Here is a 21,189-nt window from a genome sequence, read left to right as displayed (position 1 = left end):
TCCATTCTATTCCTAATATGCTAAGAGTTTTTATCATGGCAAGATGCTGAATTTTGTCACCTGCTTTTTCTGAATCTGTTGAAGTAACCTTGATTTTTCTCCTATCCTTTTTTAAAAAAATGCTTATTTATTTTAAGAGAGAGAGCGAGCACGTGAGCAGGGGAGGGGCAGAGAGAGAATCCCAAGCGGGCCTTGAACCCGCAAACAGTGTGCAAGATCATGTGTGACCTGAGCCCAAATCGAGAGTTAGGTGCTTAACGGACAGAGCCACCTGGGACACCTCCTCTAGCATTTTAGTGTGATGAATTGTATTTATTTGGTTTATAACAGTAAGCCAAATCTGTGTTTCTGGGATACTGTGTAAGTCATAAAGTCAATGAATATCACTACCTGGAAACAGCCAGCAGCGCACTTGAATAAAAAAGAAGAGCAGAGACGGATGCCCAGGAGAGCAGCGGACACACTGTTCAGGCCTCCGCCTCCTCTTTTGTTGAACACACACATCCCCCAGCTCAAGAAATGCGGTTCTTTCCAGGGTGCCTGGGGGGCTCAGTCGGTGGAGCGACCGACTTCCGCTCAGGTCATGATCTCACGGTTCGTGCGTTCAAGCCCCGCATCGGGCTCTGTGCTGATGGCTCGGAGCCCGGAGCCCACTTCGGATTCTGTGTCTCCCTCTTTCTCTGCCCCTCCCCCACTCATGCTCTGTCTCTCTCTCTCTCTCTCTCTCTCTCTCAAAAATAAATATTAAAAAATTAAAAAGAAATGCAGTTCTTTCCAATGCCTAAATCTAATGGAAGAAGAACCCTGTTGCTCCCAGGATTCTGGTTACTTACAGGAGGTTTCTCTTGTCTCAGTCGGAGAAGCTGCCCTCTTGCCTGGTTCATGCTGTGGTAGAACAGTTTAAGGGCTTTGGCAAATTCTCTGTCGGAGCTGGCTGGCCGAGTGTACATTTGGTTCATCTCTCTGGCTGCTGGAGGGTGTGCTGCCGTCCAAGTTAGCTTCAGGGTGTTGGAAGGCTTATGTGCTGAGGCGGTGAGGAGACAGAACATTTATTTCAACATCTGCTCTCCCAAGTCTCTATGTACATATTTATTTTGGTGGCAATCTACACCAGCATTTATCAAGGACAGGTTGAGACACATCCAGGCAGAAGGGGAAAAAATTCTCAGATTTTTTTTTTTATGAAACAAGATATAGATCAACTCATTAAAAAGTAAATTTCTTTGAAATACAAATACACATCTCAGAGCTGAGTTGGTTAAGCATCCAACCTTAGCTCAGGTTATGATCTCACAGTTCGTGAGTTCAAGCCCCGCTTTGGGCTCTGTGCTGACAGCTTGGAGCCTAGAGCCTGCTGCAGATTCTGTGTCTCCCTCTCTCTCTGACCCTCCCCTGATCTCTCTTTCTCTCTCTCTCAAAAATAAACATAAAAAATTAAAATATATATATATATAAATATACGTCTCAAACGTAGGAGTTTAGAGAGAAGCTTAACAAGCAAGACTTACGTAGCCTCTCACCTTGTTGAGTAGAACCGACCTTCTCAAGTGATTGTTTGAGAAACACGTTTTCTTCTCTCAGGGCTCTGTTGGTGTCTCTGAGCAGCTCTGTCTCCTGCTCTAACTTGAGCAGCTTCATGTAGAGTTCCGATATCTGACTTGATGGCGTCTACAAAAAACATGTCAGGTTAGCCTTTCGCGGGGTTATCTGCATACCCTTTGGGACTGGCAGTTTTACCCCCCTAGATGGGGTGGGGGTGAGGGTGTGGTGAGCAGGGTTGAAGCCCCTGGGGGAACACAGGAGTAAATAAGGAAAACATTTGTTAAGTGGAAGGAACACCGATGATCCCTAAGCAGCTGTCACGTGCGATGCCCGTTTGAATGTCACATAAATGGGCACACCTGGCCTGGATCCATCAGAGTGGACATTTTCTTGGTGTCCACCATGACGTGGCCTTCACTTGTGACCATGAGGTCCGACTGAGAGCAGTCCAGCTGGGTGCAGCCTTCTGTAATGTGAGGGAGACACCATCAAGGAAAGAAACACCTCCAGGCCCAGCGTTGTGTGAAGAGATTTTTTTTAAATGTATGTTCCTTTGTTTATTTATTTATTTAGAGACAGAATACCAGCAAGGGAGGGGCAGAGAGAGAGAGAGGGAGAGAGAGAATCCCCAGCAGGCTCCGCACGGTCAGCGCAGAGCCCCACGCAGGGCTCGAACTCACGAACCGTGAGATCGTGACCTGAGCCGAAATCAAGAGTCAGACACTTAACCAACTGAGCCACCCAGGCGCCCCTACATGAAGAGGTTTAAGCCATTTAATCCCCTGTGGACTAGAGCCCAGGGACCCAGGAGAAGACCGCTCTGGGCTATTAAGACCCTGACCCCCTCCCTCCTCCACATCCTTGGCAACCCTAGATATATTGACGTGATATCTGATTGAAGAATGCATCGTGCCAAAGAGGAAGCAAACGTGGTACCTTGAAGACCCCATAAATCAACAATGAGAGCGTCTGTTTGTAAATAATTCAGAAACTCCTGAGATGCATTTAAGGCCGTAAATTGGACAGTTTCTTCTATTTGGGGATTCACCATTTTCCATACAGGCTTGGTATATAAAGTGCTTGAAAGGTCATAAATTCTGTACCTGAGAAAAGAACATAAAACAGCATTCCAAGCCAGAAGGGACACATTTACAAAGAAATGGATCAGATGAGCCAAAGAATGATGGCTTGGCTTGGTTACTTGATACGAGACGACCTGAAATTGATCCTCGTGCTTGCCACCCCCCAACGTCTCCGCTATTTAACACGAGTAGCACCACTACATGGACAGTATCAAATGTCTAGCAAAAAGGAAATGGATTTTGAGAAATACGTTCTACTTTGATCATCTAAAATTGTTAATTTTATTTATTTATATTTTTTTAGTGTTTATTTTTGAGACAGAGAGAGAGAGACAGAGTGTGAGCAGAGGAGGGGCAGAGAGAGGGGGAGACCCAGAATCCGAAGCAGGCTCCAGGCTCTGAGCCGTCAGCACGGAGCCCGACGCGGGGCTCGAACCCACGAACTGTGAGATCGTGACCTGAGCCCAAGTCGGACACTTAACCGACTGAGCCACCCAGGCGCCCCTAAAATTGTTAATATTCCACGTGAGGTGGTGTTTTGGGTTTTGTCCTTCAAAGTTTCCCTTGCTTTATTGCTTTATCTCTTACCGTCTCTTAGCCTGACTAAGCCGATCTGGTGTTTCTTCCATATTGTGATAACAGTCCTTTCATTTCCAACTCAAAAAGACAAAAAACAAAAAACACAACAAAAAAACCATGATTCTATGTAGAGAGTACAGCTTCCCTTGATATTCTATCAGATAATTAGAATCTCTGACCACTGCTTCAATCACTGAGGATCAATAAACGTGGCTTTCAGTCCAGTAACCTAGAAGGATGTGGGACTTCTATTAACCGATGGGGAAATAGGCATTTTGGGGTTGAACAAGCAGAGAGACGTATGAAAATTTCGTGATGAACTCGTTTTTCAAGCGCCAGGAGAGACTCCCGCCCGCCAAGGCCCGCGAGGTGGGGGGTGTGTGCGCAGCCGGTACCCCATCTGAATGCCTCGCCCTGCGTCCTCCTTCAGCCACTTGACCCCAAGGCACCGCACGAGGCCAACCTGGAAGTCCATCCTCTTGCCCAGCAGCTCCGACGGGTCGATAACCACGTCCTCCTCACCGCACGCTCTGCGAACAGAGGAGGACAGGGCAGATCACAGGTCAGCCGGGGCCCGAGCAGGTGAGGGTCGTGTCGTCAAAGGGCACTCCTGAGACTCCTCAAGATATGGCCAGCTTCTCTGAAGAAAAGACGAGGAGCGTTGCCAGCCGTGGAGCGCGTTCACGCAACAGGCATTCAAGGAGCTCCCAGCCTCCTGGAGGAAGAGACCGCAACGTAACCGCCTCGTGTAATACGCGACCCAGCCCTGGAGCCCCGGGCGGGTTCCCAGTGGGGTAGAGGATGCGGCCTCTCAAGGCGGCCCTTTCCTTGGTGAGCTCTGCACAGTCCAGAGTCAACTCCAGGCCTACAGCTTCGCGAACCAGTTTGGACAGCTTTCCAACAGGGGGCGTCTGTCACGTCAACCTCACATCGAGCCTATAAGCTAGAATGTGCCTTAGGAGTTTGCAACGAGAGAGAAACCGTCCGGCAGCCGAGAAGCCCGAGGTGGCCAAGTGACCAGAAAGTTGCTGAGACTCCCAGTAAAGACAGTGAGTCGATGGTCGGCTTGGTCTCTGGGTGCCAGGACCCCGCGGCCCTGAGCTGGTTCCCTCTTCAGAAAGACAGGGAGGCCGTCCCGGGTGCCTAAGAGCACCTCGCACCCAGACCAGACCCCCGCCTGCCCGCCTCTTTGCTTAGAATTGCTGAGAGACCTGGGCTTTCGTGAAAACGCTGTGGACTGCCCATGGCCTAGAGAGAGGGAAGAGAGGGGGTCCCTGAGAGGACGGTGAAGGGCAGTGTAGCAGAGTTATGGCAACGCCCGTCCCCACAGAAGGTCGGCAAAAAACTCAGAAGGAGGCCACGTCAGGGAACGAAGACACCTCAGTCCCTGCCTTGAGGGAAGGGACAGAAAACCCATGGGAGCCTATACCACGGATGGAGAAGGGACGAGCTGGAAACTCTGCTTTCTTCCAGCCCTCGGGCCGCATCAGCGAGGACCTGAGATATTCTGGGCCCGCCGATTTGGCCACCGTGGCAAAAATCAGATTTGCTGGGGCCAAATCGTGACTGAATGAGCTCTTCGGGGACACCGTGCTGACCGGCTCATCCAGGAGAGCGCAGGCATGCTGGGAGTTTTCTGCCAGGACCGGGCCGGGCTGGGGGGGCGGGTAGAGAGGGGACACCCACCGTCCCGCCGGGGAGCAGGGAGTCACGCAGATGTGCACCACGGCCTCTTCCTCCCCCTCGCAGTTCATGAACTCCACCTGGTCCTCCAGCTTCATGGAGTAGGCCAGCGACTGGAGCCAGATGTGGGCTGAGCCCAAGTGGACAACCTCGACAGGATCCCAGAAGGGGTCATCTTCCTGAGCCACGTGGCTGTCTTCTCCATCCAGAAAGCGCTGGTAAAGTTCCTCCATGAGAAATTTCCTGTTGATAAACTTGGCTTTTGACCAAATCCACACCTACGAGCACAAAGATAGGTCACCGGGATTGGATTTCACCTGTTCACAGTTCGTTCCCATGACTTTTCCCAGCATGCTTCCCCAGATGGGCCGGCTTTGGGGCACCCAGGACCCCCTAACACTCTCGTCAAGCCTAGCTTTGCGGTGAGGTCCTCCAGGAGTCCACGTTCGTTCCTGACCCATGGCTCCAGCATTTCTTGGGCTGCTGGGGCCTAATAACTTAGAGGAGATAACGAAGGGATCAAACAATACACTGTCCCAGGAGAGATGATGGTTTGGGACTCAGGGAACACAGAAGAGTGGCCCTCGAAGATGTCTGTGTCCCAGTCTCTGGAACCTGCCAACATGTTACCTTATGTGGAAAAGGGAATTATGGTTGTAGGTGGAATGAAGTTCGCTTATCAGCTGACCTTAAAATGGGGAGATTTGCTCACACTGTCTAGGTGGGTCCAATGTAACCACGTGGACCTTTTTTTTTTTTTTTTTAATTTTTTTTTACATTTAGTTTTGAGAGGTAGAGAGAGTCAGAGCACAAGTCCGGGAGGGGCAGAGAGAGAAGGAGACACAGAATCCGGGGTGGGCTCCAGGCTCCGAGCTGTCAGCACAGAGCCCGACGCAGGGCTCGGACTCACAAACCATGAGATCGTGACCTGAGCCGAAGTCGGAGGCTCAACCGACTGAGCCACCCAGGCGCCCCCACATGGACCTTAACTGTGGAAGGGGGAGGCAGAAGAGACGGTCAGACGGCGACGGAAGGGGAGTCAGGGAGACGCCAAGTGGCTGACTTTGGAAATGGAGCACAATGGAGCCCAGGAAAGCGGGGGCCTCTGGAAGCTTCAAGAAGCAAGGAAACAGCTTCTCAGACCCTCAGGCCCCCAGAAAGGAAAGCTGTGCCAGCACCTCGCTTGTGGCACAGGGAGGCCCGGGCGGGGCCGTAAGGTGACAATGTGTGCGCTCACGACCCCCCCCCCCCCCCAGAACCTGCCCCTGTCTGTCCCTGAGTGAGGGACAGGGCTGCTGAGAGGACATACGGTGAGGTGATGGGGGCACAAGGAGCCAACCGATGTGTCGCTGTCCCTCTGAGTGTTACGTGCCTTCAAAGAAAAAGATCCCCCTCCAGACACTACAAAGACTTCGTTCTTTCCTTCTTTGCCTCAAGTGAAACCCGTCCTCTCCCCCGAGAGGCGGGGTAAAGACTGCGTGTGAACCTGACCCTGGCAGAGCACAGCACGAGCTCCAGCAGGTGGGTTTTTCAAGCCCTGAGGCTAGGGCACCAAGACGGTGGGAATCGGCGTCCTCAGTCCGCTGCATCCTTCCTGGCGGACGGCGGGCCCTGGGCCCCGTGACAGCTCAGCGGGGCTCTGCGGACCGGCAGGGGTCTCTGCTGACCCTCCCGTCCCCCGTGGGGCCTCAGCCGAGCACGGAGACTCCCAGGCCGGAAGCCTGTTGCACAGACACCGCTGAGAAGTCAGGGCTGAGACCCTCCCTGTCCTCACAAGCCCCGGCTTGCTCCCGAATCGCCCCCGACGTGTCTCTCGTCGGTCACGTGAAGTGGCCTGGGGGGGGGGGGGTCCCATCTCCGCCCTGTGCGCACACGGTCCAGTGCCACAAAAGTGCCGAGGCTGCTGTTCGCCCTTCCCAGCCTCACACACGAAACCTTCCAGGAAGGGCCGAGGGACTGCCAGCATCTCCGAGGCCCCCGGGGAAGGCGTAACTTCATCCGGGGAGAGGCCACTGATCCACTCGGAAGGTAAAAACGGACAGCCTTGGAGATGACGGATCAGTAAGCTTAGTCTCTGCCCGAGGAAAGAGGAAAGCGAGCGACATCACCGTAAAAGCAATTAGCACGCAGCCCCTGAAAAGAGAACCTGGTTTCTGCTAATCATAGGAAAGGCTGAACGAGATCCTTTTCAATTCACCTTAAACTATAATGAGCAACGAAATACAGAGGAACATGAAATCTCCTTAAAACGAGGTCTGACAAGACAGTAGGAAATGGCCAAACCGAACCCTGGAGGGGCGCCTGGCCCCAGAGGCAAAGTACTGGGTCACCAGAGCTCCTTTGTCCTGATGGCTCCTTCCAGAAAACGCAAAAGACAAAATCACGGTCGCACACGCATTGAGGATTCAGCTCCAAAGGCCTCGTGGGACACGCACAGAAGTCAAGGTCGACTTCCCAGGGTGGGGGTCTCCCAGGAGACCCTCCTGAGTCACGAGATGTGTCCCCCCAAACCGTACGTTGAAGCCTGACCCTCAGTGCGCTGGGACGACGACGAGGCGGGGCCGTGAGGGTGGACGCCTCACGAATGCACTCATTGCCCTCATGAAAGAGGCCTCAGTGCTCCCCGGCCCCTAGCGCCACGTGAGGACCCGGCGAGAAGGTGTCCTTCACCGGATACCAAATGTGCCTGTGCCACGACCTCTGCTCCCAGCCTCCAAGCTGTGGTGTTGCCGTAGCAACACGAAGGAACTGAGACCCCTCTGCCCTTTCACCCCACGCCAGGGGACACACGGGAGGCCACCTTGGCACCGGTCAGAGGAAGAGACCAGGCAGAAAGGGAGGGGCGCCCGGGTGGCTCAGTCGGTTGAGCGTCCGACCCCGGCTCAGGGCATGATCTCACGGTTCTTGAGTTCGAGCCCCGCGTCGGGCTCTGCACGGACAGTGCGGAGCCTGCTTGGGATCCTCTGCGGCCTCCTCTCTCTGCTCCTCCCTGGCTCGCACATGCTCAACCTGTCTCTCTCTCTCTTTCAAATAAACATTAAAAAAATATAAATAAATAAATGGAGAGTGGTGGTTGGGAGCGATCCCAGGGTTGGTGCCATGTGGGAGAGAGGACCAGGAGAGAAACGTGGGGGAGGCGGGGGGTCCATCCCAGAGTCTGTCCCCAGAGCCCAGCTCACACTGGGAACACGCAGTGCCTTCACGGGGTCTCCACAGGACAGTCTGTCCCCGTGAGAGCCCTCAGAAACCCCGTCCCCAGAGGCATCCTCACCTCGCGGGTCCTTTGGTTGGTCACCTTCACCATGACCTCCTTCTGTAGCTCGTGGCCCCTGGAGTCTGAAGCCGCTAAATTCTTCACCTTCAGTTCCATTCTGAGTCCCTGTAAGGGGGACCCTTCTCGCTGAGCGCACAGCCCACACCGCCCTCGCCATTTCCTTCTCCTCCTCGCACCTTCCCAACACGCAGAAGTGTCTTGAACGTGTCCTGGGGATCGGATCCTGGGTCACCGGGGGGGCCACCCCCTGCTCGGGTCTTCTCTGTGGCTAGAAGGCTTCAGGGTCCTGGACCCGGGGAAGCCCTTTCTGGAGGGCAACCTGGGAGGGGTGGCCTGGCAAGCAAGCATCGGTCTGGGAGCCTGGAGGGCCGTGGGGGCCGTGGGGGCCTTGGTAGGCATGACGCTGGCGGCTGGGACTGCTGAGGCCTGGGGGTTGGCCTGGGTTCTGTCACTGGCTCACTGCGGGGTCCTGGGTGGAGCCCCTCACCTCTCCAGGCCCCGTGCCCTCGCCGGTACGGCAAAGCCGGCTGGGGCGGTGGGGGTGAGGGGCCGTGGACCCTGTTCCCTGAGGTCCTTCCGGACCCAGCGTTACTCCGTCTTCCAGCCCTTACCTTCTTCAGCTCTTCGCCCATTTGATTGGCTTCTGCCACCAGGGGCATCAGTCTGACGTAGTCCTGGAACACTGCCAGCATGCCGGGGTCCGCTTTCCCATCGCCGTGGCTCGCAGCCCCTGGAAACCAGCAGGGTCCCGGTGAAGGTCGGTCACTGGTTCTGGGAGACTTGTCAGCCACGAAGGGGTTTATTTATATGCTTATGTACTCAGTTATTTGATGGTTCACCAAATGTCCACATGGGGCTCCTGGGTGGCTCGGTTGGTTGAGCATCTGACTTCAGCTCAGGTCATGATCTCACAGTTCATGGTTTCGAGCCCCCCGTCGGGCTCTGTGCCGACAGCTCAGAGCCTGGAGCCTGCTTCGGATTCTGTGTCTCCCTCTCTCTCTGCCCCTCCCCAGCTCCTGTTCTGTCTCTTTCTCAAAAATCAACAAACGTTAAAAAAATTAAAGGTCCTAGCAGAGTCCCATGTAGGGATTCTGGTTCCCTAGGAGGATGTACCCGTGTGCATTCATTCAGCTATTGATTAGAGCCTGGACTCTGAGCTGTGAGATGATTTGTAGAAGATTCGCAATTTAAAATGACTTTTGTCCAGTAGAAGATTATTGCCCCCAAAACCATCAACCGGCTTTGTCTAACTCAGTCTTATTTCACTGTTCTTCCCTCTTGTGCTTTACTGTTGAACCTTGGGAAATGCAGGGGTTAGGACCCTGATGCCCCATACGGTCAAAAATCCATTCAACTTTTGAGTCCCCCAAAACATAACAACTAATAGCCTTCTGTTGGTCCAAAGACTTACCAATAAGCAGATGATTAACATATATTTTGTATGTTCTATGTGTTATATACTTATAATAAAGTAAGCTGGAGAAAAGAAAATGTTAAAGTCATAAGAAAGAAAAAAATATATTTATAGGACTCTGCTGTGTTTATAAAAAACAAACAAAAGACCACCACAAGTGGACCCACACAGTTCAAACCCATGTTGTCCAAGGGTCAACTGTATCTATCGCCTTCTTCTCCGTTTATTAACAAAATAGTTTAATAAATCTTTGACATGTGCTCACTCTACAATATGGAAATCCTAATTTAACTTTCTAAACATTTCCCTTTGAAACAGGATGTTATTTTCTTAGGGAAAGTAGGAGAGCACACAGTGAAAGCAGTTGCTTTTAGATCAGCATGTGGAAAATGCTGGAAGGCAGGGCCCTGAGCTGCTCACCCAGCTTGTCCACACTCACTCCCTCCGCAGCTGCTCTCTCCAGCTGGAAGAAGTCATAGTCGAACCTGGTCAGGTCTTCACTGCCTCGGTCTGACGGAAACCCAATGTAGAGGTAGGCACTGTTAGATCCCAGGATAATGCGGTCCTAGGGAGGAGACGGGAGGTTCAGCGGGAGCACGCTGCCCTCAGCAGGGGTGTGGCACCAGCCTGCTCCAGGGGGGACCAAGTCCCCATGGGCAGTCCAGCTGTGGTAAATCACAAACCCTGCACGAGGTCCCCAGAGAGGGAAGAGACCCCTGAATGCAGAGGAAGAGATTGACGTTTTGCTTTTGTGTGCATGCTTTCATTTATTTCTTCCTTTATCCCACACGGAGCTTCGACTCTCCATCAGACATTGCGGATCCCAGTGGGCACCAAACAGACCCGGGCCCTCCCCTCTAGGACTTTATAGACAGTGCAATAGCTTGAGAGAGATGCTTGAATGAAATGGGGGTGCTTCTGCAGAAGGTACAATACAGGTGCCTCACTTGCACTGGGGATCAGAGCGGTCCTCTCTCAAGGTGCGCTGTTTACGACTTCAAAGGTGGTCAGTTTCGGCAAGGCAGAGAGGGCTGCCGAACAGAGCCAGGGGTGTTTTGAACGATCAGGAGAAGGTCCGTGTGACCTTCGTGCAGAGCAGTGAGGCGGGAGGTGGCGGGGAGATGAGGCAGCTCACACGGGGGCCCTGAAAGGGTGGCCACTGAGGATTTCCAGGAGGGCGTGGCCTAATCCAAATAGCTGGTCTAGAAGGCTCTCTGTGGTTACAGTGTGGAGAATGGGTTGAAGAGGGGCTTGGGCAGCAGGGAGGCTGGCGGGAGCCCCTGTGGTCATGGGGAACCAGGCTGGGGTGTGTGGAGGAGACAGAGAGCCTAGTGTTTGCCAGGTGCCGCGTGGTCCCTCCCAATGGCAGATCTTTTAAGAAGTCTAAGATATCATGAAATGTCAGAGCTGGAAAGGGTGTCGGTGAACTTCTAGTTCACTCATCTCTGTTTTATTAAGTCCCGATGGGGGACCTGGGGGGCTCAGTTGGTTAAGTGTCCTACTCTTGATCTCGGCTCAGGTCGTGGTCTCTCGGTTTGTGGGTTTGAGCCCCACGTCGGGCTCTGTGCTGACAGCCCAGAGGCTACTTGGGATTCTCCCTCTGCTTCTCTCTCTCTGCCTCTCCCCTGCTTGCTTGCCCTCTTTCTCACTCTCTCAAGATAAATAAACTTAAAAGCAATGTATAGATGAATTCCCGAGGAGTGAAGTGGCTTTTGCCCAGGAACACACAGCGGGTTCATATCAGATCTCCCGACCCCAAGCTGTGACCCATGTCGGTCGTAGCAGGGGGACATGGGGTGGCTGGCGCCCCCACCCTGCCCGGTGCTTGCCACGGCGTGGAGGCCTGGGGCACCTCACGGGAACCCCCTCTCCTAGCTCTCCGGCGGGACTGCGGAAATTCTGTGGCCAGGCAGGAAAGCTTACCAAATGCTGCAGCTTTGTCTTGGTCACGATGGGCACCCCGTTAACGACAACTTTGCATTTGCTGTGTGGCGTGACCGTCACCTTCCCATCCGAATTTGTGAAGGAAGCGTGTTTATCTGAAATTCTAAAAAGACAAGAGGTCATCTAGTAGCCAAAATAATCGTGACCGTAGCGCACACGGTTTTGGTGGTTGCTCCCCATTCGCACGCGTAAGTAAGACCTACGGATGCTGCAGGGTGGCCGGAAGCGGCTCAAGGGGGTCGGGGTAGATAGGAGCCGGAGAAGGACAAGAAAGCGATTCTCGTAGCCACAGTACCAGCACCCGCTGAGGGCCGACAGCTACAAGGAGCCCGCATAGGCAGGGTCATCGCTGGGGTCCTCCAAGACTCACGGGCCGCAAGACTGAGTGGTGGGGAAATGGAAAGAAAGATGTTTCAGAGGGGTGCTGGGACAGGTGACCAGCGCTGACAGATAATAACGTACATGCCACAGAGAAGGTCAGAGCGGTGTCTGGGTCTCCATGATACAACGGCAGACTTTATATGCTAAAGACTGGGGGACAGATGTCAGAAGTGTCAGATGGGCGGCCCCCTAGACATCATCCGGCTGCCCTGAGTGACCAGCTTCCTAACTGTTCTAGAATGTTCCTAGACTCCTTGGCTGCTGTGGAAGGCTCTGGGTGTTGAGACACTTGTCCGTCCATATCCCTTGTGTGCGTGGGGCCCAGGGATGCCGTGGGAAAGGCTATACCCTCAGCTCATCTGGAGTTCGGCCGTCTACAGGTCCCCACTGGAAGTGTCTGGAAAGGGAGATGAGGGGAATTCCCAGGAAGAGTCAGGAGAAGGGGCCCAGAGGCTGGCGGTGCAGGGGGAAGCCATGTCAGCTGGCCCCCCGGTCAGCGCAGGCCCCCTCCCCTCCCGTCCCTGTGCTTTGGCGCAGGAGGGCTGAGGTACGTCAGGGGGACTGGTCGGCAAGCTGATTGAGCCTACAGGCTGGAAATCTGTGGGCGGTCAGGACACCCTGGAACTGGGGAGAAGAGCAGAGAGGCCACGGAGGTAGGAGACGGCTGTGAGTTCGTGAGAACCGCCATAGGGTGCCACAGGGCCTCCTCTCGCAGAAGGGGTCACCCAAAGCCTGGGCCTTCCCTTCGTCCAGTTGGTGAGGGCTCTGAGGGCGGAGATCTGAGGATGCTATTGCTTTTGGTGGTTAAGACCACGAAGGACATGGGCGCCTTGTGGTGGGCTCTCTCTTCACTGTCTTCATTTGCTGGCCTCGTCCACTTGTGTCTCCTTGTGCCGAGTCACTATACGGGGCTCTAGCAACGGGCCTTCCCTTCCTCCCGACGTCAGAGCCCAGGAAGCAAAGTGAGTGCGGTGGGAAGGATTTCAGCGGGAGCAGGAAAGCCCTTCCTTCCAGAAGCCCCGAGCGGGTCCCTGAGGACGGCCTGGGAATTTGTCCTGCAGGGTTTGTGGCCCCACCCGGCGAGGCCCAGACAAATGTTGAGAACCTCCCGCGGAATGAGTGGTCACAATTCGTGGACGAAGACGGTTCACGTCAACTTACCCCAAACCTTGAAGGCGGATGGCATTTGAAGCGGCCCGACCGGCATCACATGAGCCTTGAAAAGAATTAGGATAATTTCTTTTCAAACTTTGTCAGGATTCGACCTTAACAAGCGAACGTGTCTGATGCTTGGGTAGGGCCGTTGCCTCTCCAAGAGGATCGTGTGAAGGGATTTTGCTGCTGGGATTTTCAGTCGTAAGTACCTGGACACCGCCCGCCCTTACGGATGGTGGTTTTACTTTCTGCCCTTTTTTTGTGGGCTGCGTAACTTTTTACCAGTTCCACCTTACTCGTGGGGATTCTGGAGGAAGAAACTGTCGAGTCTGGGGCTTAGGAGATGTGCTGCAGCCCGGCCACAGGGAAGGTCCTGGTCTGTGCAGTGACGGACCCAGACAGCACCGAGAGCACCACGTCGGCTCCCTCCGGGGGCCGCCCCACACCCGGGCCCTACCTCCATCGAGTGCAAGCCCTCTCCCGTCCGGGTGTGCCCAGGGCCGGGGTGCAGAAAGCCTCGTGTTACTACAGTACCGATGCTGTTTTGCAACGGCTGAATAGATAAACAAAATGTGGTATACCTATATAACGGAATATTATTCAGCCTTAAAGAGGAAGGAAATTCTGGGGTGCCTGGGTGGCTCTGTCAGTTAAGCGTCCAGCTCTTGGTTTCGGCTCAGGTCATGATGTCACAGTTGATGGGCTCAAGTCTCACGTCAGGCTCTGTGCTTAGAGGGCGGAACCTGCTTGGGATTTTCTCTCTCTCCCTCTCTCTGCTCCACTTGTGCTCGCTCACTCTCTCTCGAATAAAATAAACTTGAAATAAGAAGGATATTCTGACACCTGCTGACAACATAGATGGGCCTTGAGGATGCTATGCTGAGTGAGATATGCTAGTCACAGAAGGACAAATACCGTGTGACTCCAATGATGCGGGGCGCCTAGAGTAGTTACATTCGTAGAGACAGGAGGTAGGACAGAAGTAGAACGGAGGGTGCCTGGGGCTGGGGGAGCTGGTGTTGAATGGGGACGGATGTCGGTTTGGGAAGAAAGAAAGGTTCTGGGATTGGGTGGGGGTGATGGTGGCACCACGGTGTGAATGTGCTGATGGCCCTGAGCCGTCTACTTAAAAATAGCTGGCATGGTGGGGTGCCTGGGTGGCTCAGCCGGCTGAGCATCTGTCTTCGGCTCAGGTCACGATCTCACAGTCTGTGAGTTCGAGCCCCATGTCGGGCTCTGGGCTGACAGCTCGGAGCCTGGAGTCTGCTTCGGGTTCTGTGTCTCCCTCGCTTTCTGCCCCTCCCCTGCTCATGCTCTGTCTGTCTCTCTCTCAGGGACGAATAAACATTTTAAAAATTTTTTTAAAAAAAGCTAGGATGGTGAATTTTATGTTCCACCTATTTACCGCAAAAAGAAAGATTCAAAAGAGAAAGAAACACAAAGCAAGAAGCCTGAGCAGGTCCAGTGTGGGTCGGGAGGGGTGAGTACCAGCCTGAATGAAATACTTGAGGACCCCCGTGAGCTGCGGGTCCTCGTTGACGTTGAGAAGGTGAGGGAGGGTCTTCATTATCCACTGCTCCTGGGGGAGAGACGGGAGTCCTGTCACCACACAGGGCCAGCACGTTCAAGGCGGTAGCATTCCTTTCCTATCCATGTCCTACCAAAGCCACTTGTCTCTGCATCAGATCGTTCAGGAAAGCCCAGTGGGACTGGGATGGGAGGCCCTGCTCACAGCGCGGCCGGTCAGCCGAGGGGCCTGAGCTCATCTGGACGGGACTGTTGCAAAGCGTGGCCAGTTTCCGTCTCTGTCCCCCCTTCTACCCTGACTTCTACCCCACTATTTTCTTCAGGTCCCCCCGCGTCCCAGCCGTCCTGGTGCCCCATCGAGTGCCTCACCTGGGTCCCCCTTCCCACTAAACCCGCTACCCTACATCGCAGGCTCCCCCAGACTAGCTCACTAACTCAGGTCCTGCAGGCTAGCTCACTGGTGACCCGATGTTGGTGATCAAATGTGGCACGTGCCATATACCCTGTCCGGGTTACCCGAGTGTGTCTCATCCCTCAACCCGGTATTGGTGGTCTTGAACTTATAGAGGATTGACGGCCAATCAGAACTGGAGTAAATTGTTCAGGCACAAGAAAGCTTTTCAGTCTTGAAATTCTGATAACGAGTAAGGGGGATAAGAGTCTTTTCCATTGCTCCTGTCCTTACTTCTAGAATCCTTGGACCCTAACGCGTCCTGGCCTCCTGGTGTCACAGGCCCCCGGTCCCACTGCGCTCCCCCCGCCTGAGGCTCACTTCCATCTCAGGCTTCCCGAGCCTTTCAGGAGCCAGTCTGGGTCTCTGCCGCCACTCCGGAAGTGCTCCAAGGCTGGCCCACGACTTGGGGTCTGTGCAGAGCTGTGGCTTTGGGGAGTCAGGTCATGGTGGGAGGACGCTGTGGATGGGGGGCCCAGAGGGCATCTCCCCGACCCGAGTACAAAACTTGCATCACAGCCCACGTATGCTCCCGCAGATACTACGGTTCAGGGTCACACCGTACGGTCCCCGGAAGACGGTGCACAGTCCTCGAATTCTCCCCAAACTGTAATTATCAGCAGCCTTGACTCATCAAGGCCTCTCGACTTCCTTCTGCCTCACGCCCCGCCCTCCTCTCCCCTAGCGCCACCAGCGGCATCGGCAGAAGTCATTTGTCACTTAATCACATGCCACATCTCATGTGTTACCCATTCGCTGGGGGGGGGGGGGGGCTGGGGAGGGGAGCCACCCCGATGATCCACCGGACTCCAGCCCAGGCGGCCGTGCGCACGTGGGAAGAGTGTGAGGCTCCCTGCCAGGTGTGGGCCTCGGCAGGTGGACGGAAGGAAGCTCACCTTGGCCACGGCCACGTGGTGCTGTCGCCACTCTTCCCGAGCCTGCTCCAGCTGGCGCGCCCAGGGCCCGGCTTCTGCCAGCGGGCGGGCCGGCTGCTCTGGAAGGAGGGAGGGGGCTTAAGCAGCGGATCTGCTGTGTCGAGGGTGAGGAGCAGAATAACTATGATAGAAGACTACAGAATAACCATAGAATTCTATAGAAGACTATAGAATAACTATGATAGAAGATTACAGAATAAGTATAGTCTTCTATAGAATAACCATAGAATTCTATAGAAGACTATAGAATAACTATGATAGAAGAGTCAGGTTGACTCTGTTCTCAGCCAAGCCAGGGATGCTGGGCGGAGCGGGAAACTGAGCTGCGCTCACGGGTGAAGAAGTCACCGGTCGTTTCTACAGAGGGTGCTGTCGTTTTAATGCATCGGAACGTAGAGCAAGAAGGCCTTTTAGGGGAGGAGGCACGACGCTCCGTACTTTCTGTTTCGTTGTGCGGGCACGTGAGAGTGTTCTGTTTTATACCCTGGTTACTGGTCATTCCTACAAGGCCAGGGGACTCACAGCATCGCAGGCTCGTGAACATATTTTGTGTCTGCGCTTATTACGCACGGCGGGCATTCGATGCTTACATCCGTCCAGCTCGCGACGACACGAACTTTGGGGCTAAGCGAGGCCACCATACCTGGACGGGCCGCAGGCGCTGCCTCTAACATGGGAAGGGCTTTGTCGTGAAGTCCCAGCGAGTTGGGATGCGGGAGCCTGCAGGGGTGCCCACAGAGCCTCTGTCCCCCCACCGGGCAGCCTGGTTTGGGGCGGGACATGCTGCCAGTACCCGAGAGCCCCTCTGGAACGAGGGAGCCCAGCTGGCGGGGGGCACGGGGGCCGGGCCGCTTGGTGACTGGAGCTCACGCTCCCTGAACCAGCCCTGAGCGCCAGAGGTTTGGACCTCCTGGCATTGTTCTTTTCGCTTTAAACCACTTCCTCCAATTTTACTTCGACAGTTTTACAATTTGCCCTTTTCTTGTTCATCCCGTTTTAAGTTATTAACGGGCGCCAAGTTGTAGGCACCTCCCTCCATGCTGCCAAACTGAAATCCTAGGCCTTCCTTCAAAGCAGTGGTTCTGGGGCACCGTGGAGTCAGCCGGGGCGCTGCCCCCAGAAGTCACGGTCAGTGGGCCTGGTGACGCTCACCAGGTGACTGTGATGTGCTGCCTCTGAGGCCTCTGGAGATTCAAGCATCATGCAACTGCGTGAGGCCATCAGCCCAGCGAACGTCAAAATGGCCACCGTGCAAACCTGGGAAGGACGGAGTGGCCTCCGCAGAGACGACGGCTTCAAAGTAAAAATGGCGATAAAAATGAGACTAAAATGATCATTCAAAACGGGCAGGGCCACTTAACTGCAAGCGAATCTGCATTTGTCTCCAAATGAAGTATTTTCTCCCGAGGCCAGGGCCTAAATGTCCCCAGAGGGTGCCCCTGGCCTGTGCCAGGCTCCGGCGATTCCAAGCAGGGGTTCCCCACCTCCCCGCCGAGCCCCAGGCTGAGCCTGCAGCCGGTCCCTCCCTCCATCCCACTCCCGGCCTTCCTGCTGCTGGCCTGGACCGGCATTGCTCCTGACTCAGTTTACCTGCCATTCCGGAATTCCCGCGTACGAGCAGTGCTCTGTCGTTCTCTGCCTTTGACTCTCTCATCAGCGTCGAGGTGTTGACCACGGCTCTGTTCCGGATCTTTTTAGCCCTTCCATGTGCAAAGATGAACACGCACTCAGTCCCGGACCCCTTTGGGGAGCACAGGCCAGAAACCGGCCAAGTGGGACCTTTCGGCCCAGGCGACTCCAGATGCCAGCAGGCTGGGCGCCAGTGAACGGTGAAGGCCGAAAGGGACTTTAGTGATGTCCACGGTTGAAATAAACACGACCAGCCCCGCCGGACCCACAGCCTGGCCCCGACGCGACCCGGGCCCTGAACCCACTCGCCCATCGGCCGACTCCGCTAGTGGAAACATCTATGCGTCGTTGCTGACAGGCGTAACCCCACCCTGGAGGCTGTCAGCGGGTGTTCCGGGCTGGAAAGGGCACCTAGGGGTCACCTGTTTCCCTGCCTTCTAGTGTCCCAGAGAAAATACGAGATGCCCCCGAGCACTGCACGGGGCATACTTCTGCCCACGCATTATTTACTTGCTCTTCGCCTGCTATTCAGGTTTAACCCGGAGCCTGTGTTTTGTGTCTGCTAACTGCGGCCGCCTTACTCCTTTCGTTGAGGAAACGGGGTTTTCAGGGCTTGCCCCGGGGTCACACAGCCCGTGGCAGCTCCGGGCTCAGAGCCCAGGACTCTGGGCTACTGTTTTCTCCTTCCTCTGCAGCCCTAGTCTCTCAACGGGAAATCTGCTCGCGACAGATTTGCGTCTGATAAGCAGAGAGACCGAACTGACGGAAAGATCCGAGCTCGCGCTGCAGACGCTGAAAGAAACATCTAACGGTGTAAAACGATACGGAGGCTGCACCGTTGCAGAGCCTGCTGGCATGTGTCCCTAAAATGCCAGGGCTCCCTGCCAGGGACAGGGCCAAAGGGAAGCCCACTGCTCGGTGGTGCAGTGACAGCCACCGTCTCGGAGCGTTCAGCACGTGTCAGAACCTTGCCGGGAACGGGCTCGTGCAGGATCTGTTGTGTTCTTCCCCCCCAACTCTGATGAGAAATCACCTCCCTCGACATGGGACAGAGCTGAGGGCTAGGGAGGTACGGCGTGTCGCCCAAGGTCACACGGCTGGTGGGGCCAGATTCTGACCCACACGCAAGCCCGTAGACCTGACCAGGGACGTGTCACGGTAGGTGGCAGTTTCATTTCACACGCCAGCTCCAGCTTCCTGGGACCAGGCCCGAGGATTCCAGGTTCCTGTCCGAACCCGGCGGGTGGGCCTCAGGGTGGATTCCGGACTCTGCCACGCGAAGGGAAAGGGTGGTGGCAGCATGTGGCTTTTACCCTGCTTAGAGGTCCCCTCTGCCTGCACCCTTATCTTTTTCAAAAGGGTCAGGAGAGAGGCACCTGAGTGGCTCAGTCAGTTAAGCATCCGACTTTGGCTCGGGTCATGGTCTCGCGATTCGTGGATTCGAGCCCCACGTCGGGCTCTGTGCTGACAGCCCGGAGCCTGCTTCGGATTCTGTGTCTTCCTCTCTCTCTCTCTCTCTCTCTCTCTCTCTCTCTCTGTCTCTCCCCCGCTTGTGCTCTGCCTCTTTCTCAAAAATAATAAATAAACAGTTAAAAAAATTTTTAAAAAGGGTCAGGAGAAGCAGGATCCAGATGCCTGGAACGTGTCCCAGCGGCAGCCTCGTGCCGGGGCTGAGTATGCAGGCTCGCCTCCCTGGCCCCCTGGACGGAAGGAAGCTGGCAGGGAGAGCCCTCCCCGCCCCCGGAAAGAGGAGCCTAGACCGTCAGGCCACCCCAAGAGTAGAACCCGTGTGCACGGGGGCTGGGCAAAGGAGACCAAAGCCGAGGAAAGTGTGGAGCCGGAGGCTGGGCGACAGCCCAGGAAAGTGCCTCACATGTGCATGTCTTCACCTATTGGCATAAACGTCCTCTGCCTGCCCCCGCACGCCACCCGTGTGCCATGTGACAAGGGAGAAACACGTGAATGGGCAGCTATGTGGCAGGAAAATACAGGAAGAAGGATTCCAAGCATGGGATCGGCCCCCAGGCTTCCCCCATCGATGGGAACCCGCGGGGCTTCTCCCACGCAGAATAGGGGTGACATTAGGGCCTGAGTCCCCAGTTCTGTCTCCTTTTGTTTATTTCCTCCCACCTCTCTCTCACATTCTGTTCTGCCTTCTCCTGACCTCTCCCCCCAACTGCCAGCCCATTGCGTAGAGTGGGACCAGAAGAATCTGACTTAGAACTCCTAGGGATACTACGTATCCACAAACGTACCTTTCGGCGTATCTTAACGTGGATAAAGTTTCCTCGTAGCAGATGTCAGCGGGACTTATGGCCGCTATCTGTAAAAGAACATCCCTTTCAGATTTTGTAATTTTAGACGGATTTGTCGTTGCGGATACGCTAAGGTTCATAGCATTTCTTGTCATTTACGGTATTGTTCGAACTTTGCAACTCAGAAGGCGCAGACACACATTGATAGCACGTGCTCACCCCACGTGTGCCACATACACACGTGACCTCTGCAGCGCACAGACACCGCACATTCAGGACACAAACATCACAATTTCACAACACACACACACACACACACACACACACACACACACACTGAGGCCCGGAGAAAAACCATGTGTTCGAGATCTGTCTGATAATCGCTGGCAGAGCTGGGCCTGGAGCCGGGCCTGACTTACTCTCAGGCCCTTGTCCTCAGGAGTAAGTCCCCAGAAGATGCATGGGGATTCAAGTGACAGTTGAATGTTGGCCTTGCAGATTCTCTCTTCTTTCTGCTTTCTGAGAGGACCAGTGACCCCGCCCCCCGCCCCCTAACCTCCTCTCCACCACATATTTTTCTGTTAAAGCGTGGTAGTGCCCCAGACGGGACGTTAGCCTGCAGGCCTGAAAGGCTCCTCTCTCACAGGCACACCCCTGCTCAGACCTGTTACATCTGATTTTGTAGTCTTACATTCAGAGCATCTAATGGGCCTTCTTTTATCCCAGGTCCTCAGGGGGAGCAGGGAAGGTCCCATGAGGCCAACAGGCCAGCTTCAAAATGAAATATTTGTAGATTCTTAGGCAAGATTAAATAGTAAAGAGTAAAGATTGTGTTTTGTTGTGAATTTGGGAAAGAGTGCACAGAGCAGGCCCAGCGGTGAGCAGTTTTCTCCTAACCAGGACAGCAGGCCGGAGGCCAGTATGAACCTGCCGGCAGAATGTGCCAGTCTGTTCCTTTTCGCACCTGGAGCTGAAGAGCAGAGAGTCCCGATTTTAACACATCCCACATTATACCCCCTTGGCAAATATGCGATACTAAGAGTCTGGAGTCTTTGCTGAGATGACACGATTTAGCTACTCTCCAGGTTCAACAGCTGCCTGGTGTCTCACGTGGTCAAATTGATTTCTGGTCTTGCCACGAAATGACCACCGATTTAGAATAGTACGACGTTATCAGTGTTATTTTAAAATGTGTACTAATTTTTTCCTGGCAATAATAGTGGTGTATGTTCCTTATAAAGAATCTGAGGGGCGCCTGGGTGGCGCAGTCGGTTAAGCGTCCGACTTCAGCCAGGTCACAATCTCGCGGTCCGTGAGTTCGAGCCCCGCGTCAGGCTC

General features: G+C 54.6%; 1 protein-coding gene across 1 annotated transcript in view; it reads right to left on the bottom strand.

Annotated features, from left to right (window-relative positions):
• Positions 1–21,189, bottom strand: part of LOC125926021 (kinesin-like protein KIF28P) — an 81,003-nt gene that overhangs the window by 5,842 nt on the left and 53,972 nt on the right. Inside the window, exons 8-22 of the mRNA XM_049635316.1 lie at positions 19,852–19,919; positions 17,558–17,667; positions 15,929–16,026; positions 14,543–14,633; positions 13,061–13,115; positions 11,498–11,621; positions 9,995–10,139; positions 8,772–8,890; positions 8,158–8,265; positions 4,890–5,164; positions 3,599–3,733; positions 2,479–2,645; positions 1,900–2,008; positions 1,509–1,657; positions 834–1,024 (exon numbers count right to left, since the gene is read on the bottom strand). Of these exons, the coding sequence (XP_049491273.1) occupies positions 834–1,024; positions 1,509–1,657; positions 1,900–2,008; positions 2,479–2,645; positions 3,599–3,733; positions 4,890–5,164; positions 8,158–8,265; positions 8,772–8,890; positions 9,995–10,139; positions 11,498–11,621; positions 13,061–13,115; positions 14,543–14,633; positions 15,929–16,026; positions 17,558–17,667; positions 19,852–19,919 (1,944 nt within the window). The remainder of the gene's footprint in view (positions 1–833; positions 1,025–1,508; positions 1,658–1,899; positions 2,009–2,478; positions 2,646–3,598; positions 3,734–4,889; positions 5,165–8,157; positions 8,266–8,771; positions 8,891–9,994; positions 10,140–11,497; positions 11,622–13,060; positions 13,116–14,542; positions 14,634–15,928; positions 16,027–17,557; positions 17,668–19,851; positions 19,920–21,189) is intronic.

Source organism: Panthera uncia, chromosome F1 (assembly GCF_023721935.1).
Source record: "Panthera uncia isolate 11264 chromosome F1, Puncia_PCG_1.0, whole genome shotgun sequence".
NCBI lineage: Eukaryota > Metazoa > Chordata > Mammalia > Carnivora > Felidae > Panthera > Panthera uncia.
Note: the sequence above shows the minus strand (reverse complement) of the source record. Positions and strands in the feature narration are given on the sequence as shown.